The sequence below is a fragment of the Triturus cristatus genome, chromosome 7, assembly GCF_964204655.1.
Source record: "Triturus cristatus chromosome 7, aTriCri1.1, whole genome shotgun sequence".
Classification (NCBI taxonomy): Eukaryota; Metazoa; Chordata; class Amphibia; order Caudata; family Salamandridae; genus Triturus; species Triturus cristatus.
This window is the reverse complement of record NC_140590.1, coordinates 864,258,865-864,280,933: the sequence shown is the minus strand read 5'-3', so window position 1 is coordinate 864,280,933 and position 22,069 is coordinate 864,258,865. Positions and strand designations below refer to the sequence as shown.

The window sequence follows — 22,069 nt, the reverse complement described above, 5'->3', positions numbered from 1 at the left end:
CCAGCAGTCATACAAGAAACAATACTTTACCATGGTCGGTAGCTGAAATCTTTTCAAGACCCTTTTTCTACTAGAGAATTCAACTGGCGAAAGTCATCAGGCAAGGAGGCTACATGGGTGGAGTTGGTTCTGCAGTTGTGCGTGCGATGTAGCCTGATGATGCTCCAACAGTTCTCCTTCCTCTTATGGTCCTCATCAGATGAGCACTGATCTGTGTGAATGGTGCCTGTGGTACCAAATAGTCATGTCCAGTGTTGATAAGCATGGGTTAGAAGATCAGGCACAGAAGGGGTCCATTTGAGGCTGCCAAAGACATGCTAGGAGTTGCAATGTTAGAGGAGTGGCAAGATCTTTGGGGGGAGGGGGGAAGACAGAAATCGTGTACAATAGTTTAAGAACATATGATGGGGTTCATGTATCACACTAATCCATTTGTTGACTCTCATACGGTGACACTGAATATTCATCATCTGATCAGTCATACTAGGAACTCCCATATTTCCAAGATGACTCTCCTCCTTCCTCTCCTTCATAGTACTGGTCAGGCTGCCCCTTGTAATTTCTATTCTGATCATAATGATACTCATCATCTTCTTGATACTTTATGTGAAGCTGAAACTGACCAGGCCAGGTAGTAGCCTGAATCAACTCTCCTCTCAGATTCCCCTTCAGTGTCAAAGAGGGAAATACCTTACTTATAAATATAGCATTCAAGGATGTAAAAAGCTTGGCAGCAAACTTTAAAAGCAGCTTTCCAGTCTGTCCAGATAGAGTCTTGACGGCATTGCAGCCGACAACATGGTTGCCATTTAGGTTCTTTTTAAAGGAGGAGTCATTGATGCCGGAGGCGGTGAAGAAGACAAGTGTCCTACCATTGATGGCATATTGTCAACTGAGTGTACACTAGAGGTGCTGACTTTGACCTTTCTGTAGACAGAGGAGCTGTGTCGACAGGTTGAGTTATCAGCGGTAGGTTTAATAGAGGCCATCGTTAACGATAACCTGGATTTCTGTTTTGATGCAAGAGGCAACTCAGGTGACGCTTTTGTAAAGCTAATGTGACTATCAGAATTTTTTGCAGCCTTTTTATGCGGCTCCCTGATGTGGAGGGCATTTGTTCGTCAGACATTGCCTCGTCAGACTGTTCGCCTCTCTCCAGATATTCCTTGAGGAATTACTTTAACTCAGCGAGATTTCACACTCGATATGGTTGCTCTGACAATATTTTCTGCTGCAGTCACCTGAGCAGGTGGCTCTCTTGATCATTTGTGGATTTTATGGACAGAGCATAGCAAATCTTACCACCGTTAGCCATGTTTTGAATAAAGACACTAAATACACTTCCACTGAGTACCATTAGTATATAAGTTATTTTTGCCACAGAGGAAAAAGACCTGAATAAACAAATTATGTATTTCTGTTATGAATAAGGTATTCTACAAGTCAAATTCTAGAAACATGAACTATCCAAAGAGAAAGTGTCCTACATGGGATACATTGTAAACCAGTGAAAATTGTATAAAACTTGTCTGAAGTGAAGGAAAAAGGTTTTTAAGCAGAGTTCAGAAAGGGACTCCTTTCCTTCAGATGTGCAGTAGAAAATGTGAGGTATGGTGGCATCTGTGTGTGTGTGTGTGTGTGTGTGTGTGTGCTAACACCTCACTGGTTGACCATCAGATCTTTTCTAAGGAGGTTAGAGGGTTGATAAGCTTTAAAGGCTTATTGTTTGTGTCTATGGAAATTTTACTGCTAATGTATAATTATTGTGGGATTTACTGTTCAACAATGAATAGTCATTCAAGAATGTGAATCTATGAGCGATCCAATGCTGGAGAACTTGCAATATTTTCTTTTGAACTCTACATGTCTTTCTGCTTCAATGGTATACAATATAAATGCATCTAAGTCTATAGCTATAAAATACAATCAGTTTGTATTTACTTACTCTTATTTAAATTGCAAGATCAACTCTGTTTTTTCAATCAGAATTTCTCAAAACTCTATTAATATCATTGGGGCACCAAAGATGTACAGAGGCCTTGCATCGCTTACAATTACCAAATACCCCAATTATTTGTTGCAGGGTGAGCTCCTATCTCAAGGCAATAGTTAGAGAGAGGAAGACCATGGATGGATAAGCACGCACGATTTATCATATAATGATATTGTTTTTATTCTTTTTAGATATTGTACTGTCATAGTTTTATTATGCACTTTTCACTTTATATTGATTACGGTCTGATTCATTCACCTTTGGTGGCACCTGACAATATGCTTTTAATTTCTGTTTCATTACTTCTTTTTTTCTCAATTGTACTGTATAGGTATTTTCTGGACGAATAGATTTCTTGAATTGAATCAGAATGTGTGTATATTTAGTCTTGTTAGAAGTGGAAACCCTATAAGCAATTCTAACGTAACATGTAAGCTGAATATATAAATGTAGCCTAACATTACTGTCACCCCATGTGGTTGGTTCACACAATACAGAACTGCTAATAAATAAATACCAAATAAACAGTGATAAATCTGAAAGTAAATTGGATACTTAAAAAATACAACCGGCTGATCTCAACCCTGCATCTCCATCAGTGCCATTTTCCTCAGCTGAAACATCGATCCCTGCCTTCAATTAAAAAAGCATGCAATAAAAAAATGTTCAGTTGACTTGGTATCAGCAAAGCTTGACTGCGCCTTCAATCTGCTAAAAAGGAATCTTCCATACAGCTGGCCTGCCTCATCACAGGCCAACACAAATGTGACCAGATTAACTTCACTCACAAGGATCTTCATTGGCTCACCATTTCACAAATTACTAAGACATCCATACTAGCAAACCGAACTGCCTAACGTAAAAAAATGTTCCTTCATGGCCACAGCCAAAAGGAGAAAATAATACTTTGACACACTCACAGTTGGGAATGAAATGAGCATTCTGAGACGGGTTCCTAGACTCGCGTCCTTTAAGGAGCAACTAAAATATTCCCTAGTTCCCTATCAACACTCTCCATGGCTAAGTCCAGCCCTCCCTTCCCTTCCTCCCCTGATACACTTCTATATCTGTAAAGAATGAGTTACTTATCTTCACTAATGATATTTCTATTAGATACATAATCTTTCTGCGGATTCACCACCTTAAAAATCTCCTCATATATGTCAGACTGGTCCGGAAAACTCTTTCCCTAGTATTGGCTTTCAAACTTTTGTCAGGTGGCGCAATGCAGCTTGAAGCTCAATTCCACCATCCGGACAGGACGAAGCTGGTATACAATAAATGCCAACATGCACACCGACATTAGCGCTTCTGGTGTAAACTTGGCTTGTCAACGTGACTTTTTTCTGTGAACAATGAGCAATGCAAGTGGAGAGGAATAGAGAGGGAAGCAACCAATAACAACCCAGAACACCTTTGTACACCTTAGAATTTTATGATATATACCAATAATTTACCAGGGGAGGAAGGAGTGCAGTGAAGAATCTGCAAAAACATTTTGTATCCACCAGAAATATTATTAATGAAGATAAGGAACTTTTACTTATGATGCACAAACGCTCCTGCAGACTTCTCACACTTAGAATGAGTACGAAAGCAGGGCCCTCTGGGAGATGGGAATGAGGAATCCCAACTGACCAAGTAAAGTAATGCAGAAAAGCCCTGGTTAAGTTATCCGTCACTCCACTGTTGAACTGTGAGGCAGTAATGTTTAGCAAGCATAAGAAGAGATGACCACCCAGCTGCCTGGCATATGTCAGCCACCGGAATACCTTTGGAGAGAGCTATGGAAACAGTCATGGCCCTAATGCAGTGGGCGGTAATGTACTCTGGAGACCCAATGTGAAATGGTGATTTTGGTCATCAACTTGCCTTTTTTGTCTCTGTTAAAAGCCAAAAAGAGCTGGTCAGATCTCTTGTCCTGTCCAGTGCCTTCGGTGTAGTAGATGAGCACAACTGCTCCTCCTCCCTGGTGGGACAAGGGGGAGAGAAGAAGAATGGAAGGGTGAAAGACTAAGCTTTTTGAAAGGCCCAGACTACCTTCGGCAAGAAGGCAAGGTAAGTACAGAGGACAAAATTGTCTGGGTATAAAACCTGTGAAAGGGACCAGAACTGAGAGGGCTGAAATTGTCCAACCCTATGAGATGAAGGTATTTCTACCAACAGCACGATCTACAAATTAAGAAGAAAAACAAGACAACTGTGCGTTGATTCGAAAATGGATGTCATCAGGAAAACCAACACGAGATTCAGATCCCAATAACGAACAATAAACTAAGTGGAAATAAACAAATAAAGCAAAACAGAAACCATGTCAGTAAAGGTGACAAACAACAATAGCAAATCAGGGACACACATAAAAGAGGATAAGGAAGAAAAGTAACCTTTTACTGTAGCCATTGCCAGCCTTTGATACGCAAGAGGCAGTACGAAACACAAGATGTCTGAAAGGAGTAATCTATAGCGATCAAAGCCTTCTCATTCACGACACTGCTTACATTTGTACCAGTGACCTACATAAATGGATTTCGTAGCAGGAATTTTTGGAAGCCAAACTGACATCCGCAAATTTGTCAAGAAGGCAACAGGACTCTAGCTGGCACCACTCAATCTCCACCTGTGCACCCACAGGGCCTGATGGATTGAGACGGGCGATCTGGAATCCTGCTATGTGAGCAGGTCCACCCTGTAGGGAAGAGGAAGAGATGGCAGAATGCAGAGTACCAACAGATCAGTCTACCAGATCCTCCTTGCCAAATTTAACATGATCAGGATTTGCAGTGCTTCATTCATCTACAAATTCTGCAAGATGTTCAACAGAAGTAGAATCAGTTAAAACAGGTTTATCTGTCTCTGGGACCAGTTGTCCCTGTAGACATCCCCAAAGGAATCATTACGATGAACATGTAGGGCCCACAACTGAGAACACTTACTGTTCCAGGCCATGGCGAAAGGATCTAAAGACGAACCTTTCAGTCTGGAGAAGATCACGTCTGTCAGTGGGGTGTGTTCCTTCTCGTCGTCCTCCAGGGAGGGGTGAACATAAGCCATCTTCCACCTGATCCAAAGGACAATTGCCTTCCAACATAGGCTTCACAAATCCACACCACCCTTCCTGTTGATGTAATAAACAGAGGTGGTGTTGACCGACAGGACCTGAATGCCACTCCTTGAGCTGGAAGAAAGAGATGGCTTCATGCAATGTGAGCAACCTCTGCACCTGCACATTTATGTACAGACATCGCTCCAATGCGGACCAAAGCCACCAAGCCATCATTCTTCCCAGATGGACACCCAAGCCCAGCAAGAAGGCATTTGTGATCACAGAAGCCTGCACTTGCAGAGGGCTGAACGGAGCCATCACGACCGGCACCCCACTTATCTTGCAGAATAGCTCCCCATCTCCATTGGATCTCAGCAGACCCGCAGTCTAAAAAGTTTAAGAAAAAAAGCAAGGCAGTATGCCTTTTCCCTCTATACACACAATATCTAAAACAACATCCCCTTATGCATCAGGATCGCACCTATGCTTTGCCAATTTAAAGAGTTGAGGGCTCAGAGTTGAAGATTCGCCTCTTTAAAGAACACTACACCACAATGCATTAGGTGTCCACAGCTCAGTTTCCTGTATTTATGCTTGTAATATGACCATGTACAGTGCTCAGCTGCCTATTGGCTAGGCTCAAGCTACAGAAATACCATACAGAGAAACCAATCAGTGCAAGTCCAAGTGAATTTACTACAATGTCTGCATGTGACCAGAAAGGCTCCCTTAGAGTGGAGCCACTGTCATCTCATTCACTGTCTGGCAAGTGGTACATACAGGATAAACAATGCAATGAGGTAAGGTGAAAGACTTGTAGAACCTGGAGATACCTGGGATTTAAAAACCTCAGAAACATCTACAGAATATTCATGATCCCCTGAGGAAGAGAAAAGTTCTTCATGTGAGCACAGCATTTAAGATCATCCTTTGGCTTCGAGTGAGGTGAGAGTCCTGGGCATTATTGGTATGGAGAAACATTATCACATGTTGTGGAGAAAAGTCACTTTGAGCCAAATACGTTCTTCAACCAGCACCGGGGACTCTGTGTCATCTGCAAGTCACTGAAGTATGGAAATACATGGACTCCTGACCGCCTTCTCAGTTAAAACCCAGCACATTAATGGAAAACATTAGGAGCGGTCATCAACCCAAACTGCAAGACTGTGGAGTACTAGCACCCATGGTGAACCTCAGGTAACGTCTGAGTGCGAGGAGAATTGAAGATGGAACAAGGTGTCCTGGGAGTCCAAGCCAGGAATCCCCCCTATTCAAGGCAATCAAGAGTTGGTTCAGACACAGCATCTCCAGCCTGCCATGCCGAAGCAACAAGTTCAGAAAACAGAGATCCAGAATGGGATTTCACAGACCTTGCTACTTGGGGACCAAGAAGAAAAGGGAGTAGAAGGGAGAGCACCTTTCTTCTAGAGGCACCACCTTTTTGGTCCCTTTGTTTAGTAAGGCAAGGACATCTGCCTCCAGAATCAAGGACTGTGTTAGTGTACCTCCTGGTGAAAGCTGGGCGATCTAGAGGGAGGGACAAGAATGGGAGGGCCTAGCACTTGCAGATTAGCTGAATGATACAGCAGCCTTGTCATGCTAGCCTCCCAGTTGATCAGAAAAGTGAGAGACCCACCCTCACTTTGGAAGATGGTGGTGTAAGGCAGGAGATTAGAGAGATTTTGAGGAAGAAGAGACAGCAGAGGAAGGAGAGGGTTAGGTCTGCTGATGGCAACCCTTAGATCCACCCGCCACAAAAGAAGCAGCAGGTTTGCTAAAGTGTATAGACTGGGTTGAGTGGGTTGCCTCAGCCAGGAATGCTGAACTTTGGAACAGCCCAGAAATTCTATTGCTAATGGAACTGCCTTGCTGGTGAGGCCAGGCCCAGCAAGCATAGCTCCACTATTCTTAAAGCACCACAGGGAGCAGTCTGCCTTCTCTCAAAAGTAATGCCACTAGTCATCAAAGGGCATGTCCATCACAGTGGCCTGAACATCTGCCAAAAAATCTGCAACACATACAGGCATGCAGAGAAGTGAGATGGTGGTGGCCCATAGATCTGGCCACAATATCCACAGAATCCGAGCAGCAGTTTGACTAATTTCCACAAGACATGGCAAAAAGGCCTAGCAGGCATGTGGCATTCGTACTACGAAGAGTGATAGACTGCCTGAAGCAAAAACAGTCTGGTCCATGACATTCAGCTGCTTTGAATCCCTTGCCAGAAAGGCTGAAGCAAAGGCATTGAGGTTCAGTTAGGAGGATGAAGCATGAACCATGTGGCAATGGGTGTGAGTGCAAAATGTTTGCGTCACCCTGAGCATCTGGCAATTTGTATGTGGACAGCTGTGTTTGAGAAGGGCTCATCTCAGGCACCCAAAATAGGTATCAGAAGTGCCATGTTAAATGGAAGCAAATGCACCGCAACTAAAGAGGTGGGTTGCAACATTTCCATCAAAATGTTAAATTTTAGTTCAGTGGATAGCAAAGTCAGTTCTGAAGTATCCACTGCTTTAGGCACCACTGGGGTAAAGAAGGTTACTTTTTCTGTCAGGGGTTCATAAGGGTAAGCGTAGTCCCATTCTGAAGAAGTATCTAGACCACAGCCATTATTTAAGTAAAGATAAACACCATTTGCAGAATAAGAAGGAAGAACCATCCTGTTTTGTGGGACCATAATCCTTTTCAGACATGATTCTGGACTTGGTGACAAAGCACAATAACCATCCATCTGATCATATATCTCGCCAATATGAGGAGGGTCCTCATCAAGGGAAGCTTTCTCAGCATCTCTTTATCCACCTGAATTATTTCAGGCGACTTCAAAGGGAGCATCAATAACTCCTCCAAACACAGCGTTGTGAGCACTTCCAGGGCATTGAAGGTGCTGGATAGACTGGCATGGCACTGTGGGACAGGTTTTCTTTCTGTGTGCCCAGGCTGGAGTCTATGGAGGTGTGGAGTTAGAAGGCATTCAGGTCAGAGCTGCCAAACCCAAAGGAGCGGGTTTGTCCTTAGGAAGAAGCCCGAGAGCACCAGAGCCTCCTAAAGATACCCAACATGTCCAGACAGAAGGACTCGAAAAAGAATTTGAGCTGGATTTTTTCCAGACTCTGCTTCAATGATGAGGAAGTTTGTTTGTAGGAGGGCCTCTTGGGTGATTGGTCCCTATGAGGAAATTTTTCTTTCGGGGAAGGGGTAACATTTTTGCATGTCCTTGGTGGACTTTATTAAAACATAACTTGCCTCCAGCTCCCTGATGGCCTCTATGTGTAACTGGGAACACAAGTTGCATACTGCTGTAGTCGGAGCAAAGACATCACATGTAGATCTAATAAGAGACATCCGCTTGCAGATAACAGGGCTTAAACCTTGAAACCTTTGAGGGCGACATATCACAATGTCATTGTCAAAGTTGAGGAATTGTCGTTCCTGAAACACCCAAAAGATGTCTGGACCCTATCGAAGAGATGCCGAAAAACAGAAACTGCCATCAATGCACAGATTAGCATCTACTATATACCAATGTCACTTTGTGCAGTGGGCAGAATTGTGTTTATAGATGCTTGGAATTACCTAGTGGCATGGGGTACTCCTGGGGAAAAAACATTCTAGACCAGACTGATGCTTGGGAGGATAACCTTAAATTGAGGAATCTACAGGAAATGTAGCCACCAGAATAAGTGTACCTCTTCTACCTGCGCTTTCACCTTATCCCTTGAACTTTTATAATGCGTCTTCAATGAATTTGTGATGAGCACATACCAACTTGTAGTTCTTGTGCTACACAAAGCACTGTGCGCTATAAATTAAATAAAATAAATGTACTTTTTTATGCTGCAAACAAGGATGAGCTTTGTAAACAAAGTCAGTAGATTCCATTTGGAAGGAGGATCCAAACTTGACATGGCTAATTTGTTTACCAAGTGATAATTTCTGCATTGCCTATAGAGCTTCCAAGTGAAAAAGAAAAGCATACAAAAGACTCTGCCTAGCATGCCGATGCTTTCAAAACCACAAAACACACAAAAAGGTGTGATTTCTTACCTGATCCTCTAAAACCTTTAAATAGGGGCTAAAGAAACATGGAATGTTGCAGTCAGGGCTACAGAGATCACAGTTTTTACACAAGTCCAAAGCATGGAGTTTTCTTTTCCAGAGGTAAGAACATGAAGAAAACAAAAAAGGCAGCCTACCTCTGCTTTCTGTTCCATGATGGAGAAAATGCGCTCTATTCCGATACTGACACCGACACATGGCACTTTCCTGCCCTTTGGATCGAACATTCCCACCAGTCCGTCATAGCGGCCACCTCCAGCCACACTGCCCACACTTAGAGTTTCCTCACAGTGGTCATTCTGCTGAGTCTGGACCTCCTTCTGGTCCTGTAACAGGACAGCCTCATAGATGACTCCAGTGTAATAATCCAAACCACGGGCCAGGCTCAGGTCAAAGGAAATCTGCAGAATACAAGCATCATTAGAAGACTTGAACTCAGTTGTCTCCTACAGTAGAACAGCCTTAATCTGCCACCATACCTGACTTGTCACACCATAGAGCGTAAGGTACTCAAACAGCGTCTTCATGTCATTGAGCCCATCCAAAGACAACTTGTTCTGGGAGAGAAGTGGATCCTGCAGCAGCTGCTCGATCATCTCTAACCCACCTGCAAGTACAAAGACAAGAGGAAAATGAACACAATATAGCATAGAAGTAGCATGGCTCAATGTTTTTTTCACTATGAGAGAGATTTTCATATAGAGGTCATCAGTGAAAACATGATACAGGCTGTAGGGCCTATGACTGTATACCATCTGGTCATTTATTCAGAAATCTTCATTATATTACAGTGGTTTTGAAATGCTCTGCATCAGTGCTTATTTTTTTTTTTTAATTAAGTGCCAGGGCCCAAGGTATTTCACATGGATCCACTGCAGCTGGCACAACCTACATGTCACCTTAAACTTCAGGTTTTAAGTGTGAGTGTTACCATTTTTTAAGCTACATTAAACAGTTAAATACTCCACTAATAAACGTTGCTTAACGATTATACACACGGCGCCACCATGTGAAGGATTCTCATAGATAGGTGCCGGTGTTTACAAATAATTGCTGGTCTGAGCACAAGGCAAATTAAGCACTGCCCTGAGTGTGTTTAGAGGACAGCCTCAGAAAGCACAATTCATTTTTCAATAGGGTGAAAGAAAAGAGGGAAAAAACCTTAAGCGGAGTCATCTCACACTTCAAATCACAGTCTCCTGTAACATACTTAAAAACTGGCAAGTAGCAAAAATTAGGTCCTCAAGTTGATGACACCTCCACACCCCTCAACCCCAACCTACCCATAAATTCCCCTCCAAGGCCACGCTGCTTAGACCAAATCCTTCATGATCACTCTAAGGGCAACAACATGGCCGATCACTCATGGTGTACTGTTTCACTAGCCACCCATTTAACAGGGTCTTGTTTTTTGTAGCACACACTGGAGATAGTGCCATGTATCACGTTTGATATAATTTCTGTTAAAGAGAATAACTGAAGCCCTAGGAGAAAAAGGTCATCAGAAATCACGAAACGACTTTTCGGTCTTCGTTCAGTATTCAACTAACAAATGGTCACTTAGAAAACAAACCCCTGCACAATTGGCATGATTTTGCAGCCTACTTGGAAGAAAATTCAATCAGTGACTGATTTTGGACAAGTTCTGAAGAAAAAGTTACTTCTGTTCAGTAGGAATCTTTCTTGTGGATACTCTATCTACGTGCAGATTGCTCACCTTTGATTATCCCAGGTGCCTGACTGTATTATGTACATTAGGGGCACACCTGAAGTCTACAGGTGTAGATCCACTAGCCCTATCACACAAGGACTCAGTTCAATGTGTTCCTGTAAGAAAAAGACAGATCTGGTTTACTGCAGACCTGCACTCTGCCCAGTTTTACATGGAAGAAGTACTTTCTGGTAAACAAAACTGTCCCTCTCTCCGGGACGCAGTGGTACTCAGGAAACCAATCTTTTGTAGATTGTTAGTATTAGGGTTACTATGAGAGTGAACACAACAAACATTTTTACCAGTTTTCCTAAGTTTCTTCCTACGTCCTACACTGAGAGCATAAAGTAAACTAACTTTACCTGCCAGCGAGAACCTGGACCTGTATACCTTCAACACAGCGGGCCTCTGCTTTACCAGACTTTCAGGTGGACGAGCAGGATGGGAGGAGGGATCTCTTTGTCAGCATGGCTCCACTGAATTTGGCTTCTGCATGGGTATCCAATCTCGGTCCAGAAAAGAACACCAACCAGCAGTCTGGAATCGGACTTCTTTCTGGACAGCTGGGGTGTGAAGGCCTCTCTATTCTGAATTGCCCAATGTCAGTGTTTATATAATAAAATGACCACTGCATATTCTAACTCATTGTGAATGACAAGTGATGCAGAAAAGCGGTGGAAATATCAACCGAGAGCAGTATTATTTACATGCGTCGCCTGTGTGCAAAAAACATCATTATAACTCTTATGTGTAGCAGACGGCCCTGAGATATAGATTTTTAGGACATCTTAACCAGACTCATGACTGTTATTCTGCTGATAAACTAATGAGAAAACTTTGTTGTTCAAGCTAAATGCGCTTTCGTGTCACTAAAACATGTAAATATCTCATTTAAAGTAGACAAAGGAGAATAACTAAAGTCAGGCTAACACTAAGTACATTTAAAAACTGGAGTCTGGTTCAGAACTCTATTTCATCCTGGATCTGAAATTTCTGGCATATCTCTCTGGCGCCAGTAGGAGCTTTGCCTCGATACCTGAAGTGGAGTCATGATGGAGTCACTGGAGCCTTATAGCACCCACTCTTGTGCACCAAAGTCCGTTCTCATCTGTTCCTACCTATGTCGGGCAGGGACAAGAAAAAAGTCTACACAAACCAGGTGCAGTGCAACAAACTAAACTCGAATCTTTTTTATTTGGCCTATAACTTTCCTTAAGGAAATGGAAGTAGGTGGTATGGAAAGGAATTTAGATACAATATCCACCAGAAAGATAGATAATGAAGGTAAGTAAACTTTTATGCTGATGGATATTTCTACTTACAGATTACTCACATTTGAAAATAATCCTATGAAATACCACACTAAGAGGTGGGTCTAAATGACATTCAAATGATAAAATCCTGTAGGACAGACCAAACGAAGCAACCATCTCTTCTCACCTCAGAATCCAAGTAACGGTGTTTAGGAAAGATGGAGGGAAGCTCATGTCACCCCCTTAGATAGGTCTACCACCTGTACTCCTTCACACAACACAGACATGGAAGGCTGTGGCCTAGTGCAACGGGCTCAGATCATCTCACCCAGTTTTTTCTTGCCAAACTACAGAAGAAATTGATGCACACCAAGATCTAAAAAAACAATTCTCTTTTTAGCTGCCTTACTATTTTTGTTGCTCATGTACGCGATAAAGAGCTGGTCACCAGACCTGATCCCCTTCATGTGGCTAATGTGATAAATAACCATCCGCCTGGGGTCTAGCCTATGCAGCCGCTCCCTTCCAAGGAGGAGGAGGTACACCGGTTAGAAGGTGGTTAAGGTGAGAGATTGCCCCAGATGGAATCGGGACTCCACTGTAGGAAAGAAACCAGTATGAGCTTATGTATGAAAAAGCATGTGAAGTGTGGCCTAACACTCAAGGCCAGAAGTTCACTAGTGTGAGAAGCTGAGATCACAGCAACAGAACACAGAGTTAGTAGTTGTAACTGACAACTGTGCAGGGGCTCAAATGGAGCTCCCATCAAGATCATCAAACTAAATTAAAGTCTCCTTGTGATATCAGAAATGGAACTAGCAGAAACAAGTTTGTTAAACCCTTTCAATATCTGATTACAACTGGACTTGAACAAGGAAGGTTAGTCTGGGAGCACAGAATGTCCTACAAAGTCACAATATACCCTTTGACTACACCAACTTCACAGCCTTTCTAGGCGAAGCACAATGCATACTGAAGAATGTTAGCCAAAGATGCTTTCAAAGGATCAATTTGAATGCCATGTCACAAACTTATTTTGGCTCCCTGAACAGCCCAACTTAAATGAAAGGCAAAGAGCTCACAGAATATTGTCAACCACTTCAAATAGAAGCCAAAAAGAGCTCAGATTACCCCAATGAATCTGCACGCAGGAAGGTGTGATCCTTGGCGGCTGCGGTGCTAGACCTTGCTCCCTGATTGGGAGAAAAGGTAGTTCACTCTGAGCAGGACACAAAGATGAGCACACAGGTAAAGGTGTTGAAGGTCTGTGTACCACACGCTTCTCAGCCATTACAGGGTGATAAGAATGGCATGGGCCTGGTACTGGAGGATCTTCCTAAGAACCTGAGGAATCAAAGATATGGAAGGAAACTCAATCAGAAGCAGAAACTTCCACTTCAACTGAAAGGTTTCCCTCAAGGCACCCTGCGATGGAGGGTACAGGATATCCAGCAATAAGTGTTTGGGCGAGTCGCAAAAAGATCAACCTGAGGCCTTTCCCACAGAGCAAAGATGACCTGAACTACCTTTGGGTGGTGGTGCTGTAGTGAAGACAGGGTTTTGCCTACACACATTGCTATGTTAGCATAAGCGTTTTATATGTTAAAGCCAGCTTGCCAACACAGTGTGCAGAAACCGTCAAGGTCAAATAACAATGTATGCTGTTTAATTCAGGTTGATCGGCCCACGCTCTAGACACAACAAGCACACAGCTGCAAATATCTGAAACTCGGGTGCCTTTAATATTGCATTGCATGCATGATGCTGGCACTCTTGGAGAAAACCTTTCCAGACACAGAGAGCAGTTCTGATCCTGTGATGTGATTCACCTAAGCTGATCTTGGAAGTATGGGGTTCCCCATTCAAACCCAGAGACCTTCTATTATTATAAAACTAGCTTATTAGCCAGGGGAGGGTGGTACAAAAGGTATTATAGGACCTGTTTCCACTATCATTATAATGATTTCTCCCTTTGTGTTTTATGGAATTGTAACAATGCTGATGGTTTTATTTCTAATCATTTGTTTGCTTATGTTAGCCAAAATACTGCATCTTGGAGCACGTATTTAAAAATATTTTTTTTTAAAACTTTTCCGTGTCTCCGATTACTCACATTGTGGACTGATATGAGAATAACAACGAAAAGGTATTCTCGATTCTCACCATTCCTGAGAGTAACCTAAGTCGCTTGTTCTAGGTTGTCTAATCATTGGTAGCTTCGCTGTAGTATGGAGAACGAATGAGACACTGATGCTAGTCGGATGGGGTTCTAGGAACTGACGTGAGTTTTTTGGTACACCACAATTCACTGAGGTCCTGGTTTCCTGCGCATAGTTCTGTGCATGAGCAGAATCCCCGCAACATGGCGCACCTAACGTTTTGGTCTTATATTTGAGACGCCTTAGTAGTGCTTATATTTGTCCACAACACGCTCACTCTTGTTTCTGGTTGACGGGAGTGATGGTTTAAACCTACCTATATAGTTGACTTATAGGTTCATTCAAGCTTGACAATTAAAAAGGTTTCATTTTGAATTACTTACCCTTTTTGTGCTACGGTTTCATATAGCTTCTTTTTCTTCTCTGCGTCCTTATGGCTGAAGTTGCTATTGCAGCGCATAGTCACGCACCTCTCCGGCGTCATTTGGCGCACTTCGGGGTGCCAGACGATGGAATGTCAATTATCTTTGTAGTGAGTGCTGATGCATCGTTCCCCTATGAGCTGTTTTACTCTTGGGTTACTTTTACGGAGGTGAATGCGGATGATAAGACGTTCCACTCTTACACTCCTACGGCAGTTCCAGCTAATTATACGCCGTATAGGATGCAGGAAATTCCCATTTCCGCTTGGCAGCATCGTATTTGGTTCAATGGCGCCCTCCCCCACACCGTAACTCCGGTTCGGTTAGGTCCCTTGTCCATTCCTGGGGCCACTTGGCCAGTCTTGGACAGGTTCACACCTCATCCACGATATTTACAAGCCCCGGTGTATGATTTGCATCTATTACATACCGCCTTGATTGCGGTGCATAGGGATTTGGTGCAATACGTCTCGCGCAATCTCCAGGTGGGGGCACCTGGGGTTGCGACGCAACCAGTTAGAGCGGCCGGGATCACTATTAGTCCCGTCATGGTTAATTCGGTAATGGGCAAACGCCCCCAGAATAAGGACGATATGCCTTATTGGCTTGCTGAGAAATTTGACCAGCTGGAAGCAGTATTTCCTAATTCAACTCTTGTGGAGAAACACAAGATTCTTACAATTAGTTTGCAGAAAGACTTAGTCCCAGAAGTAACAGATTGTGAGAACTGGGGTAAACTATTTGCAGCAGTCTACGCGAAGTGCTTCAGCACACAGTCTATGACTGTATTGCCCTCCGTAATTAAGCATGTTCAGGATGAGCACGGTCTGGAAGTGGCGGTCGAGTTGGGAATGAGGTTTGTCGGCGTGTTCGATGTAGTTGCTGATCTCAGCCTTGCTAACGTCAAAGGAGATGCAAGGTTATTTTTTTTTGCAGAGTTTTATATAGCGCGAACTAGACCCAAATCCAATCAGGTATCAGAGCAATTTACATAGCACCAGTTACGTTACATGAGGACACATATTCATTTTTTGTTAGGCACAAGAGTGATTTGCCCAGAATCACAGGATGTTCGGCGTCATTACCGAGACTCGAACCCAGTTCCCCAGGTCCAAGGTCGATCGCCCTAGCCGTTAGGCCAACTCCTCTCTCCAGTTAACTTTCAAGTGCCGAATGAACTGCGCCTCGTCGCCGACACGATAAACCCCCGCAGTTACCAAGGATTATTGCGGAGGCATATAAAAGACCATTGGCCGCAATAGTTTGGGGGTTAAGCCTTTTGCTAAAACAACAGCGCAACCGCAAACTCAGACGGTTAAGTCTACGAAAGACGACCGTCCTGTTTTTCAGGGGAAGCAGCAGAAACAGGGGTCACGTCCCGCATCACCAATACCAGTGACTACTGAACGCACATATGGATTGTGCGATCGCACAAGAATTAGGTCTCCTGATAGATTTCAGGTTCCGGATCAACGTTCCTCACAGGAATCATCGGTCTCGCAAGCCGGTGGAGGTGAACGCGGCAGAGGTTGGGGTGCCCCTCAAGGACGTGAGCAGCCCAGCCCGGCTGATGGTAGAGGCAAGCAGGACGACATTTCACGTCAAGGACCTCAGTTTAAGAAAAAGAAAGTTGCTGCACTAACAGCGTGGTTTGCCACAGATAGTGAGAACACAGCTTCGGAACCTGACATGGGCACTAACGCTGCTAGACAGCGCAGCGGAGGTTACAATAGTGCAGCAAGCACTGCGTCCATATCTGAAGGCGACAGCAACTGACACATTTATTACTGTAGAAACTGCGGACACTAGAGTGGCTCCCCCTGACAGACTATATGACAGAGTCCTTTTAATTGAAGGTGACATACAATGTACCATAAAAGGGATTTTTTGGGAAAATCTGACCTCTACATATGACATTTTGTTAGCAGAGGCGGACAGGCCTCCAGCTTTCTTTTTGGCCTCTCCAAGAGGGGAGGAGGTGATCTTTCAAGCACACAGTGCTGAAGGAGTACGCTAAGAACTTTGCAGAGGAGTGGGCACAGGTGCTTGCTCCGGCGTTGTACCGTACTCAGGTTGGGTGGGATGAATTATCACAAAGCCATGAGATTCTGTTACGGTCTATGCCACAGCTACAACCACAATATCCCATGCGCCGAGAAGATAGATCTCATGTCGCAGAAATCATTGAACAATAGGAATATCAAGGTGTAATTGAAACATGTGTCACCCATGAATAATCCTCTTTTCACTGTAACCAAACCGGATGGGTCGTACCGCCTAGTTTTGGATTATCGGCATTTGAACTCTCATTGTCGGACGTGAGCGGTACAGAATACCCATAGTTCTGCCCTCGTTGATAGTCTCGTGAGAAAAACGTTTAAAACCACACTTGACATCTCAATTGGGCTTTATAGCCATAACCTGTCCTCCATTAGTTGTCAATGGACAGCCTTTACTTTTGGCAGCAAACAAAAACAGTTTAAAAGATTAGCCATGGGTTACAAAAACAGCCCAGGCGTCTTTGCCGCGTGTGTAGTCTCTCTGTTAGAGAGCACTAACCCTGATGCGTACTCGTATGTTGATGATATTTATCTCACAGACGACGAATTATGGCCGCATCTGTGTGCCGTTGACTGCATCATTGTAATGTGTGCGGACTTCGGTTACAAATTTAACTTTGCAAAATCACACATTGCAGAGTATACAGTGTTGTTTTTGGGCTATGAACTCAACAATGAATGAAGAGGTTTAGCGCCTCACTTCCTGGAGAAATGCGCATGTTTGCGCGCTCCGACAACTCTGAAAAAACTACAATCTTTGCTGGTTTTCTTGGATTTCGGGCATACTTGCATTCCGATTATGCCCAGCGTATCAAGCCGCTATATGCCTTGGTACAACCTACTTTTACCAAATCTTGCTGGCTGCCAGAACATTCAGCTATACTGCACTCTTTGCAGGCTGATCTTCATGCTTCTAAATACTTATTGACACGTGATAACCACACGAACCTCGTTATCAGAATTGTGCCTGGCGCAGTGGGTTTCACGTACTTCACATTTAATGAGGGGGACACGGTCCCTATTGCTTACAAATCACACTTGTACACTTTGGCTGAAATGCGCTTTTCCACCGTCGAGAAAGTATTAACTGCAGTACAGATGGCGATTCTGAAAGAGAGAGCGCTATTGCAAGGGAAACGCATGTTCGTTGTCACTTGAGGCAGTGACGAAGGCCGGTGTACCGAATTCTAAAGCTTTGCATCCGCGTCGGATACAATGGGCCACATCTTTGACGTCTTCGGATGTCACATTCATCTTTGATGCCTCATTGCAGACTCAGGAGTTTTTGCAGTATGAATTTGTTCATCCAGCTGCTCTGTCTTTGCGCCCGCTTGAGGATTACCATTGTGTCATTTACACTGACGGTTCGGCGCAACCGGCGACGGAATCGAAGCATGCTTATTCAGCAGCCTGCGCAATAGTGGTTTGAATGGAGAATTCAAGTCTGATGTCGTGCATACGCAGACATTGGGAGACTGTACCGCCCAGTTGGCAGAGCTACGTGCTCTGGTGCTTGCACTAGAGTTTGCTGATCCTCGAGTAACTACTCTTATTGTAAGTGACTCCTAATACTGTGTTCAATCTTTCTACGACAATTTATTCTTTTGGTCTCAAAATTGAATATCGTGATTCCAAAAGGTAGCACAATCAAACATAAAATGCTTTGGGTTTGAGACGCAGAACTTAAACAACGTCTGCCGCTCATGAATGCAATTCATACTCTTGGCCACCAGCGCGTAGGGGTACACGCTGTTGGAAACAGTTTAGCTGAAGAAGCAGCGAAAACAGCAGTGGCAACATATCTGGTAGCAGCAGTTACAAGATCCAAAAGTAAGATTGATGATGACATCTTGGAAGCCATTGCTGCAACAGAGAAGGGTGATAATTACCCTAGAGGTTTCCCTTCTAAATAGTCTTATCATTTAAGTCCTGATAAAGCTCCCTATGTGAGAATTAACGACGTTGCGGACCGCAGACTTGCTTTGATAACAGCCGCTCATGAAGGTATGGCCTAAGCCCATGCAGGCATCACAGTGACTGTCACTATCTTACAACAATGTTACTGGTGGAGCGGATTGTATAAACAGACTCGTGATTATGTCCTTACTTATGACATTTGCCAGCAGATTAAACCTTCGACTGCTGCGCGCCCACCTCAAACACAGTTGTACATATCTAATAAACCACTTGGTTGTGTTTATTTGGATCACTGCGGTCCTTTCTCTTCTGATACTGCGCATAAGTACATCTTAGTTGCAGTGGATTTGTGCACACATTTTCTATGGGTCTGGTCACAAAGGAGTGCTGATGCTCAAACTGTCATCAGGGTTTTGCGTGTCTTTGTGGGAATTTTTGCATGTGGTACCCTCCATTCAGACCAGGGTCCGGCGTTCACCTCTACGGCGTCCAAGTCAAATTTTCGTCTCCATATTGGTCTGAGGACAATTCTGTTGTGGAGCCAATGAACCGTGACTTAAAGCAATCCTTGACAGCTAGGGCTTTAGGTACTGGCAGGAACTGGTTGGCCCATTTGTACAGCATTCAACGTGCACTTAATATTCTCCCTAGAAGGTCTCTGGGTGGGGCGGACCCCGTACGAAATGCTCTTTGGCATAAAAATGTTTGTCCGGACTTTGATGGTCTAGACATGGCAGCGTCGGCCGCACCCTTTGACGTAGATGATCATTCTGCTGTGTTTCAGACTCTACATGAGACTCGAAACAGTCTTGCAAAGGAACACTTGCCCTTCACAACTGATGCTGCCCTTCAGATTCTGGTAGTTGGCTGGCTACCTCGAGTTGGAGACCTGGTCCGTGAGAAGGTGGAGAACAAGGAGGAGTTCGGCCCCTCTTATCGTCCACCTGTTCCAGTGCTTGGCGTGCAGGGTACAAGAACAGTCATTTTACCTCCACTTCCTGGTCGCAAGGATAACAGGTACATCTCCATTGACAATGTCAAACTACAACAAGTGGCCGATTCTTCTTAGTATGACTCCAGCGGTCTCTTGTCCAGCAATGCTGAAAAATTCTGATTTGGCTCCGGCAAAAAAGAACAGGCCTGACATTGCCATCGAGATGCTTACAGTTACTAATCCTTTATTGACTCCTCCGTCTGGTGGCCCCCATGAAGATACTGAGTATACCTATCCCACAGATGTGTCGTTGCCTGGTGTGCAAACAAGTGCAGTTGACCAGTCACGTTATTCTTTTGGTTTAAAAGACTTTTTTTTATTTCCCCTTGGACTTACATTTGGCTGGTGCTTATATCTATTTTTTTGTTCATGTCGATTGGATTTGTAGTTGTCTTTTTTCGTGAAGTGAATGGACATTATCTTCCAGAAAGATCTGCAATTAGATTAATTGATGGAACTTTGGCACCGCACTCCTCATCACACATCATGAAGAGGGACCAGCCTTTTGTTAATATTACTGCCTGGCCTGTTTTAGATGGGATTGTATGGGATGCTGTAAAATTTCAAATTCATGGCCCTACAGAGGTGATTAATGTCCCCAGTGTACTTCGTGTTTCTATGAGGGATGTTGTGAAACAAAACATATGCTCAGATGATTGAGATATCCAAGCCGTTGGGGCTCTCTTTTCTGATTTGAAATATTATGTGGCTTTTGATGCTGAAGATTTGTACTTAGACTCAGCGAATTATGGAAAGTTATTTTGCTACCAACAAGTTGGCAATCATTTCCTGCATAAAGCAAACACATTTAGAAATGTCGTTAATTATACACAATGGGAACATTGTCCAGCTCCCATTGAAGGCAGCTCCAAAACTCTAGTGAAACAATTTACATATTTTACAGATTTCAGTGTATCTAAACCTGAAGCATTTTATTTTAAAATGTCTGCTAAGTCAGCTTCCAAAGTTAGACTTACACACACTAAATTATTGTATTCAAAGTCCTTTATGGATGAATTAGCTATAGGGAGCTATGAGCTGTGGAAATATACCATTGATCTTAAATCTGTTTGGGGGTTCTAAAGCCTGGCAAGTCCAAGGCACAGAAGCGCTGCATCGTGTATGCCTTATCCCCAACCACATGTTGTTTTTAAATTCTACTATTTTTCAGACCACCTGCTTTGGATTGGCTACTTCTAAAAAGATGAATGCCCCTACTATTCCTGATCTGGGTGCTTATCCTTCCCGGGACAATCACACAGATCGGTCCCTTGATGAATTGCAGTCACTAATTACTAATACATCCTTCAATATTTCCAACTTAGATCCCCACGGATGGTTATTATGGCAAAAAACTTCAGACTCATGTCAACATTGTTTTCTAGGGCTGAGATCAGGCTACACACAGGTTGGGTTAATCCCCGCTTTGAAACCTCCCATTCTGTTACTACCTATTCAGTACGAAAATTATGTCAAACCTGGCTTAAACATTCCACCTTGGCGTCAGTTAAACTTCATTTGTCGAAATTAACAGACGATGTAGATTTGAATTATTTTGTTAAGGGCCCTGTGGGTGGCAGGTCCAAAAGATGGGTATATGCTATTTACAACGAAGTTTGGACATTATCTCAAATTGAAGCTGCTTCTAGATTGAGAGCTATTGATCAAGCAAATTTGGAAAAAGTGCCTGCTGTCATTGATAATAGCATTAACACTCTTTCTTCCAGAATTTACACATGAGATCATATTGTTTCATCTGTTGTGGATATTGTACAGGATGACATGTCTGTCCTATACCATGGTCAAAATCAATTGCGTTTTATAATGCAGTTTGCATGGATTTTACAAACATTGAAGGCTGGGAAAGTTCCCTGGGACTACATGAATACATCATCTTTATTCCTGCCGTTTAATCTGACTGACAACAGTTCATGTCCATGAAGGAAGCGACATATTCACTATTGCATATTGAAAAGTTGGAACCTTTACCATTCTCTGTGGCCGAATCGAACTCAGCTGTGTGGCTTATCCATGGGTTAATCACGTTACCTTTTCCATTGTTTAAGTTCAGTTCATGTATGAAACACTATGCCTTAGGCAGATATGAACCACTAGTTACCGCTTTTCTCCATGAAGTTTGGTCACTCCCATTTACATACAGGTGCCTGATCACTCAGTAGCTTGCAGGAACATCCAATTGCATGGCGCTTGCAACGTGCATGCACCAAATTTGGCTTGCATTTTGAAGGGAAATCGCGTACCAGCGATTACACCAACTTTCACGTTATTAGCTAACGGTAGCCATTTACTTTTAAATAATGAGGCGTGTTACGGGATGCTAGCAGGGATTCTGTACATTGTAACGGTCTCCCAACGAGTAGTCTGTTGTAAGAATGTGCTTTCCCCACCCCCGCATGGGAGATTCGATGCATCCATCTGGCCTTCCATACCAACCTTG

At 43.5% G+C, this 22,069-nt stretch overlaps 1 protein-coding gene across 2 annotated transcripts in view; it reads right to left on the bottom strand.

The window, feature by feature from the left end:
- Positions 1-22,069, bottom strand: part of HARS1 (histidyl-tRNA synthetase 1) — a 201,791-nt gene that overhangs the window by 82,087 nt on the left and 97,635 nt on the right. For both annotated transcript variants that reach the window (XM_085617800.1, XM_085617801.1), the window contains 2 exons: positions 9,575-9,702; positions 9,233-9,496 (listed from right to left, as the gene is read on the bottom strand). In XM_085617800.1, coding sequence (XP_085473926.1) covers positions 9,233-9,496; positions 9,575-9,702 — 392 coding nt within the window. The remainder of the gene's footprint in view (positions 1-9,232; positions 9,497-9,574; positions 9,703-22,069) is intronic.